General features: G+C 44.9%; 1 protein-coding gene across 1 annotated transcript in view; it reads left to right on the forward strand.

The window, feature by feature from the left end:
- Nucleotides 1–27,500, forward strand: part of LOC135225658 (uncharacterized) — a 230,601-nt gene that overhangs the window by 50,547 nt on the left and 152,554 nt on the right. Inside the window, exon 2 of the mRNA XM_064264993.1 lies at nt 5,879–6,037. Within this exon, the coding sequence (XP_064121063.1) occupies nt 6,030–6,037 (8 nt within the window). The 5' untranslated portion in view covers nt 5,879–6,029. The remainder of the gene's footprint in view (nt 1–5,878; nt 6,038–27,500) is intronic.

A 27,500-nucleotide genomic window follows, 5' to 3' on the forward strand; every position in this document is an offset into this window, starting at 1 on the left:
GAAGTATCTAATATCTCTCCTCTCTGACTCTGAAGGCGTTCAGACTATCGAGAAGCGATAAGAGCTTCAAGATTAATGGCAGTCTCTTGGCCAAGGCAAAGCAGTGCTGCCTATTTTCAGTTTTCAATCGGAGGGGGCCGTTTCTGGAGATAGTGAAGGGAAATGACTGTTCCTCCACCTCGACTCTGTGAATTTCGTTATGGTTCTATCTTTCCGTATGAAGTATGAGATAAGATAGAAGTCCTAACTGTTGTAGAATATGCAAATACTGTTGTTGACGGCCTCTAGGCTCAGAGATTCGGTTCTGTCAAAACAACAAAGCTTCACGATCTTTGAGGTCTGTGGAGATCTTGAAATTCTCTGGATCAAAGGTTCCGGCATGGAACTTAGACGTAGTCTGAGTTTCTGATGCCAAAAGCATTTCGAACAACCTATCCTTTCTGCGAACTTAATACACGTGACCAGAAAGGCTAATATTCTAACCGCTCTAGCCACGGCAAGGAGGGTTAGTGAGGTTTTAGCCATCATCAGAGGTTTTGGCTTTAAAGGACATAATGCGGTCTGTCCGCTAAGCCTTCCGTTCTTGATAAGAACGAAAACCTGTCTAACATTGACCCGACCCGAAGGCTTGGAGACCAAGGGTATGGCACAAATTATTGGGCAAGGGCATGAGAGAGTCCTGTGCCCTGTAGGCTCTCTCAAGTTTTATCTTGATAAAAACTATAGAAAGTCAAGGTCAACAGACAATCTGCGGTGTTCCGTAAAAAGACCAGACTAGTTCATGTCCAAGAACACCCTAGCATGATAGCCAAGGAGTTCTTTTTTAAGAGGTCTCAATCATTATGTTTGCATAAAGATTTGAGTTTTTTTCTTAATATCAATGCTCAAGAGGTGAGGGCGCGGCCTCGGAAGCATTTCAACAGAGCATGACACTCAGTAACATCCTGAGTGCCACGCTTTTGCGAAGCAACTCTGGGTTCGCTTCACACTCCCGACAATCTGCGGTGTTCCGTAAAAAGACCAGACTGGTTCATGTCCAAGAACACCCTGCATTATAGCCAAGGAGTTCTTTTAAGAGGTCTCATTCATTATGTTTGCATAAAGATTTGAGATTTTTTCTTAATATGAATGCTCAAGAGGTGAGGGCGCGGCCTCCCGGAAGCATTTCAACAGAGCATGACACTCAGTAACATCCTGAGTGCCACGCTTTAGCGAAGCAACTCTGTGTTCGCTTCACACTCCCGACGGGATGTGAAGACGACATTTCAGATCCGTAAGTCGCTAGAGGACCATACATATCCGTAGATATATTATTGGGTGCAAGAAGCAACACGAATCCTATTCCTATAGAAAAGGGATAGGTGTGCTTTTAACTTTGAAGGGTTGGTCGCTTGAGGCGCGTTCCTTTTCTTTAGCCTAGAAAGTTATGGAACTAACTTTGATAGGTTAGGTCAGGTGTGGTTTTAGCTTCGGTGCCCTCAGAAGTATGGTCATATGGTCTAGTCACATTGTGGTCACGCCCCCCGTTGACAGATCATCTAGAGCGCACCAGCATTACAGGTCTACCCTCGCTGGCAACTCTAGTAACGCAGAAGCAGACTTTGGTGACAGTAATCACGAAGTCGGCTATGCTAACAGGTCAGGAACCAAGATGTATATCATCTACTTAATTTATTTGTTTCCCAAAAATCCTATTCTGTCTCTTCCCACCATCCGAAGGTGGGGATTCAGCTATATATATATCTGTCAGGTAAGTTTCATGAAACAAAATGTTATTGTTATAATACAATTAAGTTGTTCATACTTACCTGGCAGATATATATAATTAAAGTGCCCACCCACCTCCCCTCAGGAGACAGTGGCACTGATAAAATATGAGAGAAAATGGGAATAGTTCCTGATATCCGCCTCCCAGCGGCGGGAATGGGTACTACCACCTGGCCGCCCACTGCGTGTGCCGCGAATTTTTAAATTCTGTCGGACTTCAGAAAAATACAGCTATATATATATATCTGCCAGGTAAGTATGAACAAACTTAATTGTATTATAACAATAACATTTTTCTCCTCTAGAGTCCTTGTTTCCTGATAGCTTAGTAGAGCTGGGACTTGAAGCAATGATTAATATTGATGCCCTTGGTCACAATGAAGAGACAGAGTCTGATTATGATTGCCTGCAGATTGATAAGTTTAAGCAAGGCATTTCCTTACGAGATGGGAAATATTATGTTGAACTTCCATGGAAGGATAAAGTAATTAATAAAGTTCCTTCTAATCACAAAGTTGCTCTTTCTGTACAAGATAAGGTCGTATAAGATCTGGACAAAAGGAAGTTGTTGGGTTCTTATCAAGAAGTGTTTCTTCAGCATCTTGGGGATGATATAATCAAAGAAACTAGTGTACATCCAAATGATTATCACAAATTCATCTGGATTCCTCATCGTCCTGTAGTCAAGACAGAAGCCAATATGACTACCAAAATTCGTCCAGTCTTCAATTGTTCCTTGAGGACAAATAAGGCTCCTTCTCTTAATGAGGCTACATATGCTGGTTTAAATCTAATGAAGGACATTGTTAAGTTGTCCATTTATTTCAGATCCAACAAATTTACGATGTTGAGCTACATTAAACAAGCTTTCTTGCAAGTACGACTAGCAAAGGAAGCTGATAAAAATCGCTTTTGTTTTTTCATGTGTGTTGGAGACAGATTGGTCACCTATCATTACAAGACCATCATATTTGGCTTTAACGCAAGCCCTTTCATTCTGAATTATGCCTTTAAGCATCATGCAGAGAAATATGCTAGTAATGAATTTTCCAAAATACTAAGAGAAAATATGTATATGTAGATAACATGCTAGTCACTGGCAATAATCTTGAATTCTTGAAGGAAGTGTACCAGGAAACCCAAAATAGGTTGAAAGAGTATTGGTTCACACTAAGAAGTTGGAATTCCAATAGTAAGGAGTTGCAGTTTTTTATGACAAATCAAGGTAATCTTGCTTCTTATTGGAACTCACATGAGAAAGTCCTAGTGATGAAGTATATGTTAGAGTATGATACCCTACAAGTGAGTGAGGTTCACTTGGATGGGGCAGCTATAACTAAATGGGATGTCATATCTCAAATTTCTAAAGTGTTCAACCCAATGGGTCTTTATTTGCATGTGTCAAACAAGGGTAAATTCCTAATGCGGGAATTATGGGCAGCTAAACTTGAATGGGATGATGTAATTTCAGATGAGGCTCAGAAGAAGTGGTCTCAGCATTGCACTGATCTAAATTCCATGTGTACCATATTTTTTCCAAGGTCTTGTGTTAATGAAGACTCTTCTAATTCACTTGTATTTACTGATGGTTCAAAATTGGGTCATGGCTTTGCCGTTTACAGTGTAGCTGATGGCTGTTCAAATCTGCTTTATGCTAAATCTAGAGTTGCCCCTAAAGAGTCTTCCCACGGGTTTGGATTCTTTTTCCAACTTTGAGTTTTTGGATGTCACCATTGGAGTAGATTCTCAAGTTGTTCTTCAATGGCTCCTTGCTGATAATATTAATGTCAGGAGTGTATTAACTTATAATAGAGTAAAGGATATTGCTATGTTCAAACAGTCCTTTTTAAAAGATTATGGTATAACCATCCAATTCAGATATGTAAAAAGTGAAGATAATCCTTGTTATCTCCTTACCAGAGGTTGTCCTTTAATGAGTTTGTGAAGCAGTTGTCTTTTTGGCAACATGGACCAATGTGGCTACCAGAGTTTAGAAAATTGTGGCCGTATTATGCCTTAGGGTGTTTGTCTGATGCCAGTATGTGGCTCTTGGCTTCAAGGAGCAGTAGCTTTGCTACCTCTCATATAAATTCAGAAATTTCTCCTGAACCAGTAATTGATGTACAAAGGTTTTCGTCTTTTCACCGGGTTTTAAGAGTTACTACCCTGTTTTTCAAGGCAATATTCAAAATGAGGAAATGTAGCAAGAACCCTGAAAGTATTGCAAGGCTTCATCTTTTAAGTCAGATGCAAAGGGAATGCTTCCCCAATGAGTGGTTCCTTGATGATACAGGACTAATCAGGTCTAGGGGATGCATTGCCAAATCCCTGTGTGTGTCATATGATGTTCAAAATCCCATTCTGTTGAGTAAGGGACATAAGTTAATGGTGCTTCTTGTACAAGTTTTCCACCTTAGAAGTAAACATCTTGGTCTCCACACCACCTTGAACAGTGTTAGAACGGTTGGATTTTGGATTCCCAAGATGAGACAAGTAATTAAGAACATTTTAATTAAATGCATTACCTGTCGCAAATTCCTTCTGTTATCCTAGAATGACGAATTTGCCAAAGCACAGAGTAAATATGATTGAGCCCTTCCAACACACAGGCATGGACTTCACTGGTCACCATTGGGTGAGAGACGAAGAAGGAAAATATGTCAAAATGTATATGTTACTGTTCACATGTTTAAATGTCAGTGCTGTGCACATAGAGTTAGTTCCTGATATGTCCACCCTTCAGTTTGTTCTTGCGTTCACTCGATTTACTAATATGTATGGGATCCCCTCGCACTTGTATATTGACAATGCCGAGTCATTTGTCGCTGGTGGAGAAATATTGCAGAGAGCTCTTTTGTCGGATGAGTGTACGTAAGCAAATTTTGAGGTTTTTGATATACAGTATGTCAAAATTCCTATGTACTCAGCGTGGGTGGGAGCGACATGGGAGCGGTTGATACGCGCTTTGGAGAGTTGTTTGTACAAAACGATTGGACATTTTAAGTTGTCATATTTTGAGATGTTGACTGTCATTACTGATGTTCAGAATGCAGTAAATTCTAGGCCATTAACCTATCGTTCTTCTGATAATGATTTGGAAACAATAACCCCTAATTGTTTTCTGAAAGTCGACTCAAATTGTAATGTTATACTGAGACTCAATGAAGCTCCCATATGGGAGAATGTTCCCACTCTCAGGAGTACCCTTATGGACACGTTGTCATCTAGAGATGAAATATTGTCTCATTTTAAGGAGCTTTGGTATATCAGCTACTTGCTGAGCTTGAGGGAGCCATACAAGGATCTAAACCAAGTCAATTAAAATGTCAAGATTTCTATTGACAACATTGTCCTAGTTAAATTGCTGAATAAACCTCGTCCTACTGGGTATCAAGTTGGGTGCAAGAGGTAATAAAGGGCCACGATGGCAAGGTTAGAAGTCTCAAGCTGAAGAGAGGTGATGGTGTTGTTGTTACACCACTCTATTAATCATTTGTATCTTCTTCAGCTGTCGCTCACTTATAATCCTTGTTTTCAAAATAGCGATTCAAATCAGAGAGAAGACGATTCTGCTCATTCCGTTGATGTACTTGGTGGGCCAGAAAACGATTCTGCTCATGACGTTGATGTACTTGGTGGGCCAAATGATACTCATAGTTCGAATCAGCCCGAGGACATGAATGTCCATCGTCCGCGTTGTACTGCCGCTGTTGTAGGACGTAACAGAGTTAAGTTGTGGGCTCATGTGCTAAAGTTGTAATATATTAATGAAAGTTTTGTTTTTTGTTTCTTTTATTTTTAGTAAGTTGATTGTGTCTTAGTGTAAGTATATACAAAAATTAGTCTTTCAGTGTGCAACTGAGTTGCACTTTTCTTTTTCTGGGGAAGGATATAGAAACTGTCAATAACTTTTGTTAAGTGTAGTCTATGTTCTTATCCCTTTTCTCCATAGTAATTCAATTGATGTTTTTTTAGTATTCAAATTTCCCTCCATAAGCTTTCCCTCCAATATTAACAAGTGAAGTAAGTTACTGCTTGCAGGGCGGGAGAGCCAGAGACGCATCCTGGACATGGAGACCAGCATACGTGATAAAGAAGGTTTTTGTTTCAGAAATAGTTGCTTTCGGAGAGAAAAAATGTAGAGAACTCCCTCTGATGCAATGCAAGGGACGGAGTTCCGAGCCAAATAAAGTTAAACGAATCTTCATAGGATTCTTCAAGCAAGACCAAAATCTTGAAATCCACACAAGAGTGCATGCTGCATGTTAAGGTAAGCAGGTAGTGCAGGCTTCACGTGTTATTTCAGGGATTGGGTGTTGCTGAATTCAATTGAGACTGGCGATAATATATATATATATATATATATATATATAATATATATATATATATATATATATATATATATATATATATAATATATATATATATATATATATATATATTTTTTTGTTCATGCAACTTACCTGTCAGATTTATATATATAGCTGATAATTTCCGACACCGACAGAATTTAAAACTTACGACACACTAGTAGTGGGAGTCAGGTGGTTAGTACCCATTCCCGCCGCTGGGAGGCGGGTATCAGGAATCATTCCCATTTTCTATTCATAATTTTTCTGTCGCCGGTGTTGTGAACATCTGTTTACAGCACCTCCGTCTGGATTTGGAAACTTATTGCTACTTGAGTATCCCTTTTGGTTCTTTTTTTTGGATTAATTGATTGGATCGGTGGCTAGGCACACGTTATTAGTGGATTGATTTGATTTTGGTTTGGACTTTTCTTGGAATAATATGTCAGGGTCTAGTACAGCTAGCGCTAGTTCTGCTCTAGAACTGATTGTAGAGGTAGGCTACTGAAAGCTTCAGTAGACCCACATACGGTATGTAAGAGTTGCAGGGAGCATGAATGTGTGTATGAAAAAACCGTTGCAAGGAGTGCGAAAGACTAACAGATTCTGAGTGGAAGGCGTATGAGACCTATCTTAGGAAAACTTGAAAAGGATAGGTTTAAGGAGGTCTTCCTCCAGGAGTGTTTCAGGTGTTCAAGATATTAATGTTTCTCCTGTTAACCCTCCTTCTGTTAATGCTCCTAACCCTGTAGTTTTGCCTCGGGCCCTGAAACAGTGTCTGTAGAGAGTAATACTTTATCCTTAATATTGGAGTCGATTCGTAATCTAGAATCAAAAGTGTTGGCTCTTGAGAGCAAAAGTGACGTGCAAAAAGTGCAGTGATACCCCTTGTGTAGTGGAGGGTGCGTCAGATCGGCCTCGTTTCGCCTCTAGGCCTGGACCTCTGCTTGACTCCCAGGATCTGGGGAGGGAGCATGTCGAAAGCCGAAGGAGGGTTACAAGGAACCCAACCCACCGATCTGACGTGCCTTCGGCAGTTACTGATGAAAATCCCCAGACTGCCAGGGAGCGTGCGCGGTGCACGCCTCCTCAAGGAGTGTTTTCGTCATCGGAGGCTTCATCCCCACGTAAAGGGTGGAGTTCTCAAGGTGCTTCACGTCCGCTGAAAAGGACGGCGCGTAATGTTGACGCTTCACGTCCTAGTTCGCCGCTTTTGCGATCTTCGCCTGACAGTGCGTTCGCTGCTTTTCCGCCGCAGAAAAAGGCGTAGAGAGTCTTCGGACTTGGATTCAGTTAGCTCATGTGAGCGATACGGTCGCTCTAGAGCTCGGGAAGATGGCCGTACCTGGGAGGAGGAGGGGGGCGGTCCCCTCGCCGCTCTCCTGCTCACAGGATCAGTCCCTCCCCAGAGCAGGAAGATTCGCCTAACAAGAGAATGATTCAGTCACTGCAGCAGCAAACTTCAGGACGCTCTTGCTGCTAGAGAGGCTCTTCCGCGTCGTAGGAAGGATGAGAAGCTCCCTGTGAAGAAGTCAAGACCCGCTCTTTCTTTCTGATCTCTCGCCTCGTCCTCTTCGTTCGTTCGAGTCTCCCTCTAGAGTTCGTTCTGCTCTCCCCAGCAGCTCTCTAGAGGAGGTGAGAAGTTCGCTTCTCGCTCTCAGGATGATATATCTCCCGCTCGCAAGTCTTCGCATGTTCGCAAGCGAGTGATCGACGCTGAGCGCGCTTCTGTGCAAGTGGAGCGCGCTTCAGGTGCCGCCAGAACGCGCACCTGTTGTGGATAAACGTGCACCAGTGAGCGGCAGCCGCTCGCTGACGGACGCTCGGCGCGCACCATGGAAGCCAAGCGTGCACTAGTGGACGCTCGGTGCGCGCCAGTGGACGCCAAGCGTGTGTTGGTAGAAGTCGAGCGCGCACCTGTCGGCGCCAAACGTGCGGATTCGGACGCCAAGCGCGCGCTGGTAGACACCAGTCCCTCACCGATGCAAGTTCAGGTGGATGAAGGAACCCTTCATGGTCGTCAGTTTTCTTCAGAGTTTCCTCCTACTTCTCCAGTTTCTGAGGAAGGAGTTAGCGACGATTTAGTAGAAGCAGAGGAAGAACAACAAACCGCTACGGTCTCATCGGACTATAAAGTTTTGATGCGTCTGCTACAGTCGGAGTTCGGAGAAAACTTTTCAACCGGAAGCCCCTCGTACTCCTCCTCTCATTTTCTTCTTTTAAGGCAACGAAGGCATCGGGGTTCATTAAAATGAAGAAGTCGCTTTCCACGAAGCAAGCGTTCCGGAAAGTCATGAATGGATGGAGAAGAGGAAAGAGTCAGGAAAGTCCTCTTTAGCTTTACCGCCTTCAAGACTCTGCGGTAAAGGAGGCATGTGGGTACGAGACAGGAGAGGACATAGGCGTTAAACTACCAGCCTCTGTCAAGGTGGGACTTTGGGAGCATCGTAGACGCCTCCAGAAGAGCCCTTCTGTCTTTCATCAAAAGTCACGTGGACCCATAACGAGTTCGACTTTCACCTAAAAGGCCTCTTCAGGACTCTAGAGGTCTTCAACTTTCTTGACTGGTGTCTTGGAGTTTTAGATGCAAGGTCAAGGAGTTCTGATACTATTAGTCTGGGGGAGCTGTCCAGCGTACTTTCTTGTATGGACAAGGCCGTCAGGGATGGTTCTGAGGAGTTGGCTACGCACTTTAGCTCGGGGATTCTTAAGAAGAGAGCGCTCTTTTGTAACTTCACGGCCAAATCCGTCTCTCCAACGCAAAAGGCGGACTTGCTCTTCGCTCCTTTCTCAGACCATCTCTTTCCCCAGGCTATGGTTAAGGACATAGCTTCAAGCCTTCAGGAAAAGGCAAACGCAAGATCTTCTGGCTCAGTCTTCTAGAAGGCCAGCAGCTGCTTCATCTTCTGGAGCTTCGTTTGCCAAGAAATCGAAGCCCTTTCGTGCTGGACTTTCCTCGAAAGCAGCCTCCCGAGGAAGAGGCTCTTCCAGAGGAAAAACCCCTGCTCCGTCAAAGAGTAGGAAGTGAGTCGGAAGTCCTTCAGACGCCGGTAGGAGCCAGGCTTCTTCGATTCGCGAAAGCCTGGGAAGAGAGAGATGCCGACCCTTGGTCGCTGGATGTCGTGAGGAAAGGGTACAGGATCCCGTTCTTGAAGTCACCCCCGCTATCCTCAACACCAAAGGATTTGTCTCCCTCTTATCGAGGAGGAGAAGCAGAAAGTGCTTTCGATCTGCTGGAACAAATGATCGAGAAGCAAGCGGTGGAACAGGTCTTCGACCTGGAATCGCCAGGGTTTACAACCGCCTGTTCCTGGTGCCGAAACATTCGGGGGGGTGGCGACCCGTCCTCGATGTCAGCAGCCTAAATCTCTTCGTGATAAAGAAGAAATTCAAGATGGAGACGACTCAATCGGTGCTGTCAGCTTTGAGACCGGGGGATTGGATGGTCTCACTAGACCTCCAAGACGCGTATTTTCACGTCCCCATCCATCCCCAATCAAGGAAAATACTGCGATTTGTCCTGAAGGGGAAGGTATTCCAATTCAGGGCACTTTGCTTCGGTCTGACCACAGCGCCGATGGTTTTCACCATTCTCATGAAGAACGTGGCAAGGCTGCTTCATTTGGAGAATATACGGATCTCTCTCTACCTAGACGACTGGCTTATTCGAGCTTCATCGCGGGAACGGTGTCTGGAGGACCTGCACACGACCATGACGTTAGCAAAGTCCCTGGGGCTTCTGGTAAACCTCGAAAAGTCGCATTTGACTCCGTCTCAATCTTTAGTCTATCTGGGGATTCAGATGGACTCAGTGGCCTTTTCGGGCTTTTCCGTCCCAGGGGCGACAACTTCAATGCTTGGAGAAAGTGGCGACCTTTCTGGGGAAGGAAACATGCTCGGTGAGGGAATGGATGAGTTTGCTGGGGACCATTTCCTCACTGGAGAAGTTTGTTTCTCTGGGAAGGCTCCACCTCAGACCTCTTCAATTCTTCCTAGCCAACAGTTGGAAGAACAAAAGCAAGATCTGGAGGCGATCTTGTGTTTAACGAGAGAGGTGAAGGATCACCTAAGTTGGTGGTCAGATCCTCGGAAGCTCGCAGAAGGGCTCTCCCTCAAACTTCGGAACCCCGACCTAGTGTTGTTTTCCGACGCGTCGTCCACGGGTTGGGGAGCAACACTAGGAGGGAAAGAAGTGTCGGGCACCTGGAGAGGGGGAACAGGTGTCCTGGCACATCAATCTGAAAGAGCTGTCAGCCATTTATCTGGCCTCAGGTTTTTCCAGGAAGAAGTATCCGGCAAAGTAGTTTCAGATCAATTCGGACAACACCACAGCGCTGGCATACCTAAGAAATCAAGGGGGAACTCACTCGCCTTCTCTGTTGCCATCGCAAAGGAACTCCTTTTGTGGGCAAAAGCGCAAGAAGTCACGATCCTGACAAGGTTCGTGTCAGGAGTAACAGAATGTTCGGGCGGACCTTCTCAGTCGGCGAGGACAGCTGTTGCCGACAGAGTGGACCCTTCACCAAGAGGTTTGCCAGTCGCTGTGGAATCTGTGGGGCTGTCCACAGGTGATGTCTTCGCAACGTCCAGGACGAGAAGACTTCAACTCTATTGCTCCCCAGTTCTGGACCCGGGAGCAGTCGCAGTAGACGCCCTACTTTGGAGTTGGTCGGGCCTAGACATATACGCTTTTCCCCCGCTCAAGATCCTCGGGGAAGTGATGAGGAAGTTTGCGGCATCGGAAGGAGCGAGGATGACACTCATCGCCCCCTTCTGGCCGGCAGCCGACTGGTTCACAGAGGTGATGTCCTTCCTGGTAGACTTTCCGAGGACTCTACCCTTAAGGAAAGATCTACTCAGACAGCCCCACTTCGAGAGGTACCACAAAACCTCCCCGCTCTGAGTCTGACTGCGTTCAGACTATCAAGAAGTTGGCCAGAGCGAGGGGTTTTTCAAGACCTGTGGCGAAGGCGATTGCCACCGCAAGGAGGCCCTCCTCGATCGCTATGTACCAATCGAAGTGGGCTGTCTTCAGATCCTGGTGCAGGAAGAAGGGCATTTCCTCCACCACAACCTCTGTGAGCCAGATAGCTGACTTCCTTCTTCATCTGAGAGAAGAAGTGAAGTTGGCTGTTCCAACTATTAAAGGCTACAGGAGCGTGCTTTCTGTAGTCTTTAGACACAGAGGACTCGATTTGTCTAATAATAAGGACATTCATGATCTCATTAGATCGTTCGAGACTAGGAAGGTAGTCCAGCCTAAAGTACCCTCGTGGAACTTGGATGTGGTACTCAAATACTTGATGTCGAGTAACTTCGAACCGCTTCAGTCAGTTTCTATCAGGAATCTGACGAAGAAAACGATCTTCCTAACCGCTCTGGCGACGGCGAAGAGGGTTAGCGAAATTCAGGCCATTAGCAAGCAGATTGGCTTTTCAGAAAGTAGTGCGGTGTGTTCTTTAAGTCCCATGTTCTTAGCAAAGAACGAGAATCCTTCCAACCCGTGGCCGAGGTCCTTTGAAATCAAAGGGTTGTCAGATATAGTTGGAAACGAACGTGAGAGATTCCTGTGTCCTGTCAGGGCTCTAAAGTTCTATCTGCAGAGAACTAAAGCTTGCAGAGGTTCATCGGACAATTTGTGGTGTTCAGTGAAGGAAAACCTGATCTTCCTATGTCGAAAAACGCACTGGCGTTCTTCATCAGGAATACGATTCAAGAAGCGCATATAAGTGTAGTGACAGTGATTTAAAGCTTCTGAAAGTAAAAAGCTCACGAGGTGAGAGCTATTGCTACTTCGGTAGCCTTTCACAAAAATATGGGCTCTCAAAGATATTTTGAATGCCACATTTTGGAGAAGCAATTCGGTGTTCGCTTCACACTACCTGCGGGAGGTGAAAGTGACATACGAAAATTGCTTCTCCCTCGGACCATACATTGCTGCAGGACACTGTTTTGGGGGCAGGAGGTAACACTCATCCTATCCTTTAGGGATTATGGGGGGTTTTTAATTTGTGTTTATGGTTGTGGGGTGACCGCCTGGGGCGGGTCTCCCTTCCATTAGCTTAGTTAAGTGGGATACCTTTGGTAAACTAAGCCAGGTGGTGGTATTTTTGTCTCGTTGCCCTCTTAGTATGGTCCATGGTCTAGTCACGTCGTGGTCTCGCCCGTTGACAGATCATCTGGAGTGCACCAGCTTCATAGGTCTCTACCTTGCTGGCAACTCTAGTAGCACAAGCAGACTTACGTGGCAGTAATCACGAAGCCAGCTATGCTAACAGGTAAGGAATCAAGATATCAATTATCTGCACATATGTGTTTTCCTAAATCCTCTATTCTGTCTCTCCCACCACCAAAGGTGGGATTCAGCTATATATATATCTGACAGTAAGTTGCATGAACAAAATGATATTGTAATGATACAATTAAGTTTGTTCATACTACCTGGCAGATATATATAATTAAGTACCCGCCCACTCCCCTCAGGAGACAGTGGAAATAAAAATTATGAATAGAAAATGGGAATGATTCCTGATACCCGCCTCCCAGCGGCGGGAATGGGTACTAACCACCTGACTCCCACTACGTGTGTCGTAAGTTTTAAATTCTGTCGGTGTCGGAAATTATCAGCTATATATATATCTGCCAGGTAAGTATGAACAAACTTAATTGTATCATTACAATATATATATATATATATATATATATATATATATATATATATATATATATATATAATATTTTCATACATTCAACTTACCTGTCAGATATATACATAGCTATCGACTCCGTCGTCCCCGACAGAAATTCGAATTTCGCGGCACACGCTACAGGTAGGTCAGGTGATCTACGGCCTGCCGCTGGGTGGCAGGACTAGGAACCATCCCCGTTTTCTAATCAGATTCTCTCTGTCGCTGGGAAGGTAAACATAGTTTACTTTCCCTCCTGATTTGATTTTCGTGTTTCATCGCCATCGATCTTCTGGGCCGACTTTTACAGGGAAGTACTGGATCGGTGGTTTGGCATACGTTTTTGAATAACCTTTTAATAACTTTTAATGAATTAACTTCGAAGTTTTCAAAGAATAGAGGATGTGTAACTACCGAAGTTTTCGGTAGACTATTACATAGTTTGCAAGAAAGGGAAAATATAAATATTTATTCATTGATAAAGTGTAATAAAATGTTAGAATTTGATTGAGGAAAATAAGGTAACTTCCTATTTGAGGAAGTCAGAAAAACATAGAACTAGATATGCTTTCTTTAGAAGCTTTAATAGCCCTCGTTCTGACAAGCAGTTAGAATATTAACAGTACTAGTAGTGTTGTTCCTCATCACCTTCTTACTTCACAGAAACTACAAATTCATTTGCAATTTTTTGAAGATAAAGGAATGTAGCTCAAGATACGAGCTATTATAAGGTAAGAAGTGATTATAGTGTTTCCCATTGCAATAGAGGGTGCGTCTGATCGGCTCTGTCTCGCTCCCCAGGCCTAGACCTCTTCCAAGCTCCCTGGCCCGGAGGAGAAGGAAAGTCGAAAGCCGTACGGAGGTTACTGGAGAACCCCCACCGATCAGGCGTCCCCTCGGCAGGTTCTGTAGGACGTCCCAGACTGCCCAGGGTAGCCATTGGAAAGGCATCCTAATTCAATGTGTTCCCCTTATTATTATCGTCTTGACGAATAAGGAGAAGAAAACATTCAACGGCGTAGATTAAATGAAGATGCAAGATAAATCTCGTCTGGCTATCGGAACCTCAGAAGAGACGGAGAAAGGAAGACATCATTCGATAACAGTTGCGGTAGAGGCATTGCCCTATCCGGGTTCGTCCCCCCCGTACGGGGCTCTATCCCATGGGGTTTTGAAATAGTTATTTGTTCATGAAACTTTACCTGACAGATATATATATAGCTGTATTTCTGACGTCCGACAGAATTTCAAAATTCGCGGCACACGTAGTGGGGGCGGTCAGGTGGTAGTACCCATTGCCCGCCGCCGGGCGGCGGATATCAGGAACCATTCCCATTTTCTATTCATATTTTTTCTGTCGCCGGTGCTGCAAACATCTGTTTACAGTACCTCCGTCTAGGATTTTTTCATTATCTCGCTTAATATTATCTGATTGACTTTTGGTATCGACTTCTGGATTGTTGGATTGGCACGCGGAATAGTGGATTGGTTTTTGATTTTGGATTGGCTTTTCTAGATTCAGTATGTCTGGATCAAGTTCGGGAAGTTTCAGAGTGTGTGTGAGGAGTGAATGTAAGGTGAGGCTTCTTAAACCTTCAGTTGATCCTCACACAGTTTGTATGGATTGCAGGGGGCATGTTTGCGTGGTTGATGATCGGTGCAATGAATGTAAGGATTTGGATGATGATAAATGGAGGATGTATGAGACCTATCGGCGTAAATTAGAGCGCGATAGAGTCAGGAGGTCTTCCTCCAAGGGCAGCTCTACTAAAGGTAAGGATAGTAACATTTCTCCTCCTCTAACACCAGTAGATTTTGCCCAACCTAATCCTGTTTTGTTGCCTTCGGGCCCCAGTGCTGTGTCTGGAGAATAAGTAACACCCTTTCTCTGATTCTAGAGTCTATTCGTGCTCTCGAATCTAAAGTTTTGGCCCTAGAAACCGGCCCAGTGAAAGTTTGTGTTAGTGCCCCTAGTGTTGTGGAGGGGGCGTCAGATCGGCCCCATAATGCCTCTAGGCTAGACCTCTATCGGACTCCCACCCAGGACTCAGGGAGTGGGTATGTCGAAAGCCGCAAGAGGGTTACGGGGGCTCCCCACCGATCTGGCGTCCCTTCGGCAGGCCCTTGTTGCTAATCCCAGGCTGCCAAGGAGCGCGCACGAGCGCGTATCCTGAAAGATTGCTTTTCGTCCTCCGAAGCGTCCTCCCCGCGCAAGGGGTGGAGCGCTCGGAGAGACTCGCGTCCGTTGAAAAGGACTTTTCGCTTTGAGGACGCTTCACGTCCTATGTCTCCTCTTTCGTCAGAGGACGCTTATGACGCCTTTCCTCCTCAGAAGAGAGGAAGGCTTTCTACCGATGAGGACGTTCGTTTTCCACGCACAGGCGTGTTCACCTGAGAGGCAGATAGCTGTACCTGCTAGAAGGAGGAGGACGTCCCCTCGCCCCTCGCCTTCTCGCAGTCTCAGTCCTGCCCCTTCTTTTGCTCCTTCGTCACCTACGAAGGATATCCTTGTGTCCCTTCAGGACCAGATTACGTCGCTGATGGCTCAGAGGACTTGCCCAGCAGCAGTCGAGCCTAAGCGTAGGAAGGACGTTCGGCTGCCCGTCAAGAGGACGAAGCGGCCTCATTCTCTCTCAGCTCGCTCGTCTCTCTCTCCGCCTCCGGATCGTCAACGTTCTCGCTCTCCTAGCAGATCTTTTACTCTCTCAGGAGAGGACGCTCGTCAGGACGCTCGGCGTTCGAAGCAGGACGCTTTGCGCTCTCGGCAAGTAGCGGTTGAGGACGCTCGGCAGGACGCTCGGCGTTCTAGACAGGACGCTTTGAGCTCTCTTCAAGATTCTTTTAAGGACGCTCGGCAGGACGCTCGGCGTTCGAAGCAGGACGCTTCTGGTTATAGACAGGACGCTTTTGAGGACGCTCCGCAGGACGCTCGCCGTGTGAAGCAGGACGCTTTTCGAGCGAAGCAGGACGCTTTGGAGACTGCAAAGCAGGACGCTCGCTTGTCTAAGCAGGACGCTTTTGGCGCCGCTCGTCAGGAAGCTCGCGCTTCCTTTCGTAGGGGAGCTTCGGTTAAGACAGTTAACGTGGCTTCTAAGGATGCTTCTCTTTCGGAAGATGTCCGTGCATCTAAAGATCAACGTACGGCTGCTTCCGTACCTGTAGTGGATACTTCCAACCAACGGAAGTCTTTATTCAGGATTGAGCCTAAGGGACGTACTCCCTCTCCTGATAGGCGTTCTCCAGTTCCTCTTAGGGAGGAAGGGGAGCTTAGTAGTCCAGGGAGTTCCGTAGAGGAAGAACAGCCGGTAGCTTCAGCTGTCTCGGACTACAAGGTTCTTGTTAGGCTGTTACGTTCAGCATTCGGAGACAAGTTCCAGCCGACAGCCCCTAGGTCTCCTCCCTCACAACTTTCGTCGTCCAAGACCGTAAAGACCCCTGAATTCGTCGAAATGAAGACGTCTCTGTCGACCAAGAGGGCGTTTAAGAAACTTCAAGACTTTATGTCAAGAAGGAAGGATCAGGGCAAGACCACTTTCGCCCATCCACCCTCTAGACTCGCCGGGAAAGGAGGAGTTTGGTATGAGACCAAGGAGGATGTCGGGATAAAGGTCCCTTCGTCCGCGTTGGGTGACTTCTCCAGTTTAGTGGACGCCCAGAGGAGGTCTCTCTTAGCGTCGGCTAAGGTGACCTGGACTCCGGTTGAGACTGACCACCACTTGAAGGGACTTCTTCGTACCCTTAATGTTTTTAATTTCCTAGACTGGGTGTCTGGGAGTTTTGGACCTTCAGTCTAGAAGTCCTGATTCTCTCAGTCTGGGGGAGCTGTCCAGCGTGTTGTCATGTATGGACAAGGCCGTCAGGGATGGTTCGGAGGAGCTAGTTTCGAATTTTGGAACTGCCTCCTGAAGAAAAGAGCACTGCTGTGCAATTTACTGCTAAGTCTGTATCTCCCGCTCAGAAAGCGGAATTGCTCTTTGCGCCTCTTTCGGACCATCTCTTCCCCCAGGCTATGGTAAAGGATCTTGCACAGAGTTTGCAAGAAAAGGCGACCCAGGACCTCTTGGTTCAGTCTTCAAGACGTCCAGCGGTTCCTTCCACGGTCAACATTCAGCAAAACCCCCGAAGAAAGTCAAACCCTTTCGCGGGGCACCCCCCTCGAGAGCAGCTCCTCGAGGGAGAGGTTTTTCGAGAGGAAGAGCTTCATTCAAACCGAAAAACAGCAAATGAAGATCTCGTCCTTCAGACACCAGTCGGGGCCAGACTGGAATTCTTTGCGGAGTCCTTGGAGGCAGAGAGGAGCGGATCCTTGGACCCTCAAGATAGTAGAACGGGGGTACAAGATCCCTTTTCTTCATCCTCCTCCTTTGACTTCGACTCCCAGAGACCTCTCTCCATCCTATCAGGGAGAGAAGAAAAGGGTTCTTTTCGATCTCTTAGACCAGATGGTCGAAAAAAGAGCGGTGGAACAAGTCTTGGACTAGAGTCACCGGGCTTCTACAACAGGATTTTCCTAGTGCCGAAGCAGTCGTCAGGTTGGCGCCCGGTCCTGGATGTGAGCAGGCTAAATCTTTTTGTAGAAAAGATAAAGTTCAGAATGGAGACGCCTCAGTCGTGCTGGGAGCATTGAGACCTGGCGACTGGAGGTGTCTCTAGACCTGCAGGACGCATACTTCCACGTCCCAGTCCACCCTCTTTCAAGGAAGAAGTACCTGAGATTCGTCTTGGACAACAGGGTTTGGCAGTTCAGAGCCCTTTGTTTCGGTCTCAGCACGGCCCCAATGGTTTTCACAATGATTATGAGGAATGTAGCGAAGTGGCTCCATTCGTCAGGAATCAGGATATCCCTCTACCTCGACGATTGGCTGATCAGAGCGTCGTCGAGGCAGAAGTGTCTGAAGGACCTTCAGTTTACGCTAGCCCTAGCAAAGTCTCTGGGTCTGTTGGTCAACCACCGAAAAGTCGCATCTGACCCCGACACAGTCCATCGTGTATCTGGGGATTCAGATGGATTCAGTGGCTTTTCGGGCGTTTCCATCCCAGGAACGTCAGCGACTGGGGTTAGAGAAAGTCGCAGCCTTCCTAGAGAGAGAAGCTTGTTCGGTGAGGAGTGGATGAGTCTGCTGGGCACCATTTCCTCACTAGAAAAGTTTGTCTCGCTGGGAAGACTGCACCTCAGGCCTCTTCAATTCTTCCTTGCGGAAGAATGGACGTCGAAAGGGGACCTGAATGCGATCCTAAGGATCTCCAACGAAGTAAGAGTTACACTTAAGATGGTGGCTCGACCCTCAGAAGTTACGAGAGGGCCTCTCCTTAAATCTTCTGAGCCCCGACCTAGTGTTGTTCTCAGACGCTTCCACTTCCGGTTGGGGAGCAACACTAGGGGGGGAGGGGGAAGAAGTGTCAGGCTCCTGGAGAGGGGGAACAGGTAGCCTGGCACATCAATGTAAAGGAACTGGCAGCGATATTCCTGTCGCTGCAGTTCTTCGAAGAAAAGCTGTCAAGCAAGGTTGTTCAACGTCAACTCGACAGTACCACAGCCCTTGCGTATCTAAAGAATCAGGGAGGGACTCGCTCCAGATCCCTTTTTCTCCTGGCGAAGGAAGTTCTGCTATGGGCAGACGCAAGGCACATCAAGATCCTGACAAGATTCGTGGCAGGGGTTCAGAATGTCAGGGCGGACCTTCTCAGCCGCCGGAATCAGATTCTACCAACAGAATGGACCTTGCACCAGGAAGTCTGTCAAAAGTTATGGAAATTGTGGGGACGTCCTCTAGTAGACCTGTTTCGCTACATCAAGGACGAAGAGGCTTCCTCTGTATTGCTCCCCGGTTATGGACCCAGGGGCAATTGCAGTGGACGCGTTGCTCTGGAACTGGACAGACCGGATGGCTTTACGCCCTTTCCCCCATTCAAGATCATGGGGGACGTAATGAGAAAGTTCGCAGCGTCAGAAGGGACAGGTTGACTCTGATTGCCCCAATGTGGCCAGCAAGAGAGTGGTTCACAGAGGTCATGACGTTCCTTGTGGACTTCCCAAGAACGTTGCCCTGGAGGAGAGATCTACTCAGACAGCCTCACTTCAAAAGGTTTCACCAAAACCTCTCCGCTCTGGCCCTGACTGCGTTCAGACTATCGAAAAGCTGGCCAGAGCGAGAGGCTTTTCAAAGGCAGCTGCGAGAGCAATCGCTAATGCTCGAAGAGCCTCTTCAAGAGCTGTCTACCAGTCTAAGTGGTCTTCCTTCAGGGCATGGTGCAAGAAGGAAGGAATTTCCTCTCCACGACCTCTGTGAATCAGATAGCAGATTCTTACTCCATCTAAGAAATGTGCAAAAATTGGCAGTTCCTACAATCAAGGGTTATAGGAGTATGTTGTCTGCCGTTTTTCGCCACAGAGGAATGGACCTCTCCGACAATAAGGATCTGCACGATCTCTTAAGGTCGTTTGAAAACTACCAAAATTCCACAAGCAAGACCGCCCTCATGGAATTTAGATGTGGTGTTGAAACATCTGATGCTAAGTCCCTTTGAGCCTCTCCATGAAGCTTCTCTAAGGGACTTAACGAGAAAAAACGCTTTTCCTAAACTTCTCTGGCGACGGCGAAGAGAGTTAGTGAAATCCAAGCGTTCAGTAGCCTAGTGGGTTTGTTTCAAGGGAGACAGCGCTGTCTGCTCGTTGAACCCTTCTTTCTTGGCTAAGAACGAGAACCCGTCTAATCCTTGGACCAAAGAGCTTTGAAATCAAAGGAATATCGAGTCTCGTGGGTCAAGAACCAGAGAGAGCCCTGTGCCCTGTCAGGGCTCTCAAGTTCTATGTGAATAGGACTAGAGAGATAAGAGGTCCCTCAGGTAATCTCTGGTGCTCGGTGAAGAGACCGGATTTGCCGTTGTCGAAGAATGCTGTTGCTTTCTTCTTGAGGGACGTCATTAAAGAGGCTCATTTCATCTTGCCAGAAGACTGATATGAGCCTCTTTAAAGTGAAAGCTCACGAGGTCAGAGCAGTAGCTACCTCTCTTGCCTTCCAAAGGAACATGTCTATCAGAGATATTCTTGATAGCACCTTCTGGAGGAGCAATTCCGTATTCGCCTCACATTACCTCCGGGATGTGAGGACGATTTACGAGAACTGTAGTTTCTTTGGGACCTTACATTTCGGCAGACACAGTTTTGGGGGCTGAAGGTAGCTCTCTCCCTATCCCTTAGCTTAGTTAGGTTAGTTTATTATGTTTTTTGGTTGATGGTGAGATCTTCTGTGAAAATCTCCCATTCCTTAGTGTTAATATCAGGGTTTTTTTGCGTTAGTTGGTCAGGTGGTGGTCAGTTGCTGTGTTACTGCCATATGTTTGCCTAGATGGTCTTGTCGCATTGTGGTCACGCCCCCGTTGACAGAGCATCCAGAGAGCGCCAGCACTACAGGTCAACACCTGGCTGGCAACTCTGATAAAGCATAAGCAGCTTTAGGTGACAGTAATCACATAGTCTACTTTGCTATCAGGTAAGGAAACCAATAAGTTAATCTTTTATTTTAATTTAAATTTCCTAAAAAAATCCTAGTCTGTCTCTACCACCATCCGAAGGTGTGATTCAGCTATATATATATCTGTCAGGTAAGTTTCATGAACAAAATGTTATTGTTATAATACAATTAAGTTTGTTCATACTTACCTGGCAGATATATATACTTAGAGTGCCCACCCTCCTCCTCAGGAGACAAGGGCCATGAATAAATATGAATAGAAAATGGGAATGGTTCCTGATATCCGCCGCCCGGCGGCGGAATGGGTACTACCACCTGACCGCCCCACTACGTGTGCCGCGAATTTTGAAATTCTGTCGGACGTCAGAAATACAGCTATATATATATCTGCCAGGTAAGTATGAACAAACTTAATTGTATTATAACAATAAACATTTCAATAAATTCCTCATCGGTACATGTATATGAAAATATATCTATTCTGAGAAGAACGAATTAGATATTAAAGAATATTTGTTGATCGAATGAATTATATGGATCTCGTTTAGTGAGTACACATATATATATAACTTTTAAGCTTCTAGCTCCTTGGGCATGAAGCTCCGGTAACGAGGCTCAAATGCGCCTAAAGCGTCTGAAAACGAGGCGCAAAGCACCTGAAGCCTGAATATAGGCGCAAAGAAAGCGCCTGAAGCACTATGAACCAGGATCTTCATCGGAATGGAAGTCCTTCCTCATTCAGAAGAAAGGGAGGGCTATGTCGAAAATGGAAGTATTGTCGAATTCTAAGCAAGAACAAATGTACAAGAGATCGGAACCTTCCGCACACCAGAACCTTCCGCACAAGCGGAACCTTCCAGAAGGCGGAAGATTCCAGATTCGAATAACCTTCCAGACGTACAGAACTTTCCAGCGAGGATCGCCTTTCAGATGCTCGGAACTTTCCAACAAGAAAAACTTTCCAAGGGCGATACGTCTGCTAGGATCCAGGAGTATTCTGATCACGATACTCCTCCTAGGCGCCAGGAGTATCGTGATCGGAACTGATACTCCTGCCAGGTGCCAGGTGAGTGTTCCGATCACGATACTCCTCCCAGGCGCCAGGAGTTACCTTCGAGCGTGATCGGAACGGATACTCTGCCAAGGCCACCAGTGCAGGTTCCGATTCCGAGCACGATACTCCTCCCAGGCGCCAGGAGTATTCGGAACGTGATACTCCTACCAGGCAGGCGCCAGGAGTATTCCGATCACGATACTCCTCCTAGGAAAGCGATACTTCTGCCAGGTGCCAGGAGTATTCCGAGCACGATACTCCTCCCAGGCGCCAGGAGTATTCGAGCGCGATACTCCTGCCAGACGCCAGGAGTATTCCGAGGACGAGGAGTATTCCGATCGCGATACTCCTCCCAGGCGCCAGGAGTATTCGGGAGCGCGATACTCCTGCCGGCGCCAGGAGTATTCCGAGGACGAGGAGTATTCCGATCGCGATACTCCTCCCAGGCGCCAGGAGTATTCCGAGGACGAGGAGTATTCCGATCGCGATACTCCTCCCAGGCGCCAGGAGTATTCTAGGCAAGATACTCCTGCTTAGCGCCAGGCACTTTCTCCTACAAGAAGAGCCTGACAACCGCCAAGAGTCCTCCAGGCGAAAGGTGAAAGACATTCGAGGCTTCTCCTGTAGGGACGGGAGTTGTCGCACAGGCGGCCGTTGCCCTTGTCAGGATCGTCTTAATGCAATAAAGGCAAGAGCAAGTTCGGCTTTTTCCAGGCAGGGACTCTAGATGTAGCACAGGCTGCCGTAGCCCTTGTCAGGTTAGAGTCGGTACTGCTAAAAGACCCTTCACCTTTCGAAAGGAAGCGCTCTCCTCCGGTTGCTCAATCTTGTCCCAACTTGAGGAATGGAAGATAGAGCAGAATTGTGAGAATTAGTTCAGTATTAGTAAGAGGATATTAAAATCATCCTCCTTCTAAAAAATAATGCAACCAACCATTTACAGAAAGAGGGGCAATCGTTTGGAAGTTGAACAAGATTCGTACGAGCTCTCATTCATTGATTAGAGGCTCTTCCAGATAAGAAAGGCGTAAAATACGGACTTATCTCCAAGATAATAAAAGCTGGAGAGATTCTCTTCGATCTTCCTCGGTTGTCATTTGCGATCTCTTTCGACTAATACTCATTCGGGATTATTGACGAAATGAACGAAGAGAGTAAGATTTCCATTCTTTCTCTGCATGTAACGGAAAGGAAAGGAGTCGTAGAAGGCTTGCTGTATACGACTACTGAATGACAAGTCATATACGCATACCATAGTTGCCTTTCTGGTTCGTACGGAATTATCTATATCCTTACAGGATTTTCCTAGTAAGGACTTCGCTTAAAAGGTTTGTTACGACAATACCTACTCAACGTCGTATTTAACAAAGGTTGTTTGGCTTAAATTTGCATATTGAGAGCTTTCTTAGACTCGAGAATAATTTTATTATATCCATTCATTGAAGGGAGTAACTGGCAACTCAGAATGAATGCAGCCAGGCAGTGAACGAGACGGCTGTAATTGTGAGCCAATCTAGTACCATCCGGTTCTCGGTCGTGAACGGTTGGTTACATCTTTCTCTCCTAAGGGATCGAATGCTTCACCGTATATTCCCCCTACAATCAGGGACTTAACCACGAATTGAGGGGATTTTTTTAGGCAAACATGAATAACATCGTATTCGTTTTGCTAAGGATATCTCTCTGCCTCGGCGAGGAAAGAATGTAGTAGGAAATTCACCTTAAGATAACGATACGGTTAAGCCTTATGCACACACCGTGGTTAATTACAGCGTTCCTACTATCCTTACAAGAGTTTCCTAGATGAATGCTGTTTACCACAATGTGACAGGATTTTAAAGGATTTTAATTCGGCAGAGCACGATTTAACATTTATTGGAAAGAGTTGTCAGACCCTGCGGAAAGTATTCACAGATCTCTTCGCAAGGCAGAAGATGAACGAGCTTCTTATAGATTGCTTCCTTTTCCTCGAAACAAGAGAGTAGCAGATACGCCATCTTTAATTTAAATAGGGGAATAAACTTTAGTCTTTTTTCCCCTAGTTATATATATTCTTAACACATATTAAAATAAATGGGCGTCAAAGGAAGAAGATGAATGCATCATTTTGGCAATAAAAAGGTTGGACTTCAGAGGTCACGTTCTTCTTTCAGCATGTGTCGGAAGGTTTTTCTAAGAGAGTAGAGATTTTATCGGAATCTATTATAAATATTGGACCTGAAAAACCTATTCACTCTGAGTCTGTCTGCGTGCAGACTGACCAGAAGTAAATATGAATGAGAGGATTTTCAAGGGAAAGCTTGATAATTCCTTAAATATGTTAAAGACATAGAGTTGCTGCAGATCGTGCTAGATAGAAAGGGGAAACTGTCCTCATTCCGATACCGCTGTGAACCACAATGGTAATTGGTTTTCTTCCCTTTCAGAGGGAAGAATCACCTTGGTATTTTATGCTATCAATGAACACAGTAAAAAGATATACTCTGTCTAGACAAAGAATATTAGAGATAGTAGAGAATTAAGATCTTCGGGATCTTATACAATACCTCTATACGATAAGAGTAAGAGATCTTATACTTAGAATGGGATCCTAATTTGGGCCTCAGATTCCGGGTTCCCGACAAGATGGAACTGCTCCTAATCAAATGTTTCTCTTGGTCCTAAACGATCAAAAGGACAAGTGAAATTTTGGGCTTTAGGAATCTGGAATCAAATTCTATGAAGACTCGGCAATGAGTTCTGGGCCAGCATAGTATGTTTGGCAAAAGAACTAAAGCCTTTTATTCCTGATCAACGCTTTCAGATAGAGGTTTCGTTGTCCGGGTAATGTAGTGACATTGTCATCTCAGAAGAAGACAAGGTTTAAACGTTTACTGACAGAGTCTTTGGAACGCGAGGAGGGCTCAAACTACTTCCCAAAAGGTTCAGAGAGATACATTCAAGAGCTAGAAATCAGGAGTCCTACCAATTTCAGCTCAGAATCTCTTTAAAATTTCAAGCTCCTTCCCTTCCTTCGGGCAAGGATAGGGAAGCTTCTGCAACGAGAAAACTCATCAACATGTAGGAGGAGGAAACTCGTTAGCAACGGAAGTATGGCAATAAGGATCCTCCTCGGAGGAAGACTTGTCTCTCGGACTTTTGAGATTTCCTATCGTCTACTGGATGTAGCTGACTAAATTTTGATGAATGTGCAGGAGCAATTAGCGTCTTTGGTAGGAGTACTTTTCTAAAGAGCCTACTCGTAAAAAGGATGACAGGCTTCCGATTAAGAGATCCAAATACCGATCTCCTGTCGGGCGCGACGAACCCTACAGGGAGTTGTCGCACAAGCGGCCATCTCTGGGGGTGGGGGGAGCGATGCGTTAGGCAGGCGAGACGTGTGGAAAGGAAGTAACTCCTGCCAAGCGTCTGGCGCCAACTAGGAGCCAGGCGCCAAGTAGGCGCAAAGAGCCTGACTTTACTGTAGATCGTTCTAGGCCCAGATCTTCATCCAAGCAACAAGAGCCAACTGGAGAGAGAACTCCTGATAGGAGTATAGCGCCCGCTAAGCCGCAATTACACTTGCCCATCGAAAGGCGCATCCCATGAGCGATACTCCTACCAAGCCCACAGGAGTACTTTCGGAAACTAGATGCACCTTCCAGGTCAGGAGTATTCGGGAAGAGATACTCCTGCCAGGCGCCTTTGAGTACTCTGACCTCGATACTCCTCCCAGGAGCCAGGAGTATTCTAGACTTTTTACTCCTACCAGGCGCCAGGAGTATTCGAAGCGCGATGTGCCTACCAAGCGCTAGGAGTATTCTGAGCTTAATACTCCTAACAGGCGCCAGGAGTATTTGGAGCGAGATGCGCCTTCCAGACGGCAGGAGTATTCGAAGAGTTTTACGACTGTCAGGCGCCAGGAGTATTCCAAACAGGATACTCCTCGCGCCAGCCAGGCGCAAGCCAGGCGCTAGGCTTCATCCAGATGAGATCCAGTTCAAAGAAAGTCCTAGTCTTCTTTGAAACAATGGTGATCTCTAAGCACTTCATAAGTGACTTGATGATACCTTCAAACAGCTGAGAATTTAAAAAGCTCATGAAGTGCGAGCTTTTGCAAATTCTTGTTCTTTTCGTAACAATATGTCAGGAAGACATATTAGCTTTAACATATGAGAGATGCAACTATGTGTTGACTGCTCATTACACGAAGGACTTCAAGTTAACCTACGAGAGATCCTTCTCTCTTGGTTTATACGTATCAGCGGATACGTTGCTGGGATAAGGAGCCGACACTGATCCTTTAATAATGAGTTGAATTTATTTTAACTCAGTGATTTTTTTTGAGGTTTGAAAGGAGTTTGGGGGATAACTCTTTTTCAATTTAGCGCGAACCCTCATGTTAGGAACAGGTGATCGGGATCGGTGTTGCGCTCCTTAGTTATGCCAATAGGCATAGGCATGTTGTCATATAAGCGGATTAGCACCCATTGACAAATGCCAATTAGGCTCGACCGAGTAAGTGGATAAGACCCCATCAGTAGACCCACAAGAACTCTTGGCCACAGATCACTATCTTGCTAAGGCTCTTGAGACGAAGCAGACTCCTATGCAATAGCTAGGAAGTCAACCCTTCGTCTAGAAACACAGAGGAACCAAGGTCTATAAATACCTACAACATATGTTGTTTACCTGTCTAGTCAGTAGTTAGCTGTCTCTTGCCCTCCACCAAAGGGTGTCAATCAGCTATGTATATATCTGACAGGTAAGTTGAATGTATGAAAATGATATTGTTATGATACAATAAAGTTTCATACATACTTACCTGGCAGATATATACAATTGAAGACCCACCCAGCCTCCGCAGGAGACAGGTGGAAGAGAGAATCTGATTAGAAAACGGGGATGGTTCCTAGTCCTGCCACCCAGCGGCAGGCCGGTAGATCACCTGACCTACCTGTATGCGTGTGCCGCGAAATTCGAATTTCTGTCGGGGACGACGGAGTCGATAGCTATGTATATATCTGCCAGGTAAGTATGTATGAAACTTTATTGTATCATAACAATATCATATATTATATATATATATATATTAGATATATATATATATATATATATATATATATATAGATACATATATATATACTATATATATATATATATATATATATATATATATATATATATATATATATATATAGTATATATATAGTAGTATATATATATATATATATATATATATATATATAGATATATATATATATATATATATATATATATATATATATATATATATATATATATATATATATATATATATATATATATATATATATATATATATATATATATATATATATATATATATATATATATATATATATATATATATATATATATATATATATATATATATATATATATATATAATATATATATATATATATATATATATATATATATATATATATAATATATATATATATATATATATATATATATATATATATATATACTATATATATATATATATATATAATATATAGATATATATATAAGCGAATACCACGGGAAATGAAAGTCAGGAATCCAAGCGCTTTCGTCTTTATTCAGACATCGTCAAGGAGCTACTGAAGTACAATCGGAGAGGAAGGCCTCAGGTACAAACAGATCAGGAATACCAGATGGTTAATTATCAAAAGGGTAAAATTAAAAGGGATAATCCAGGATTATCGGATATCACACAGTCACAAACTTAAACAGATTCTGACCCTAACCGAAATTACAAAGTATCTTTACAAGTCCAAAAACATGTAAAACTGAATATATTAATTTTGTTGCTTATATTTTATCTACAACTTTTTTTCATTATGAAAGCATCAAGTTTAAATAAACCAAGACTTAAATTTAGAACATTTCTATTATTTGACTTGATAAAACAAGATTCAATGATATTCCTTTTAACTGTGTCATTACATGGGACTAAGGCTCTTGCTTGACTCCAGTTAATAGGATGGTCTAAATCTCTCATATGTACAAATAATGCATTCGATATTTGCCCAGTTCTCACAGAATATTGATGTTGCTTAAGACGCTGTGAAAGAGATTTGCCAGTCTGTCCGTATAGATTTTATCACACTTTTTGCAAGGAATTTCATATATGCAGCCTGGAAGATCTTTAGGAGAATTT

The sequence above is a fragment of the Macrobrachium nipponense genome, chromosome 13, assembly GCF_015104395.2.
Source record: "Macrobrachium nipponense isolate FS-2020 chromosome 13, ASM1510439v2, whole genome shotgun sequence".
NCBI classification, from domain to species: Eukaryota; Metazoa; Arthropoda; class Malacostraca; order Decapoda; family Palaemonidae; genus Macrobrachium; species Macrobrachium nipponense.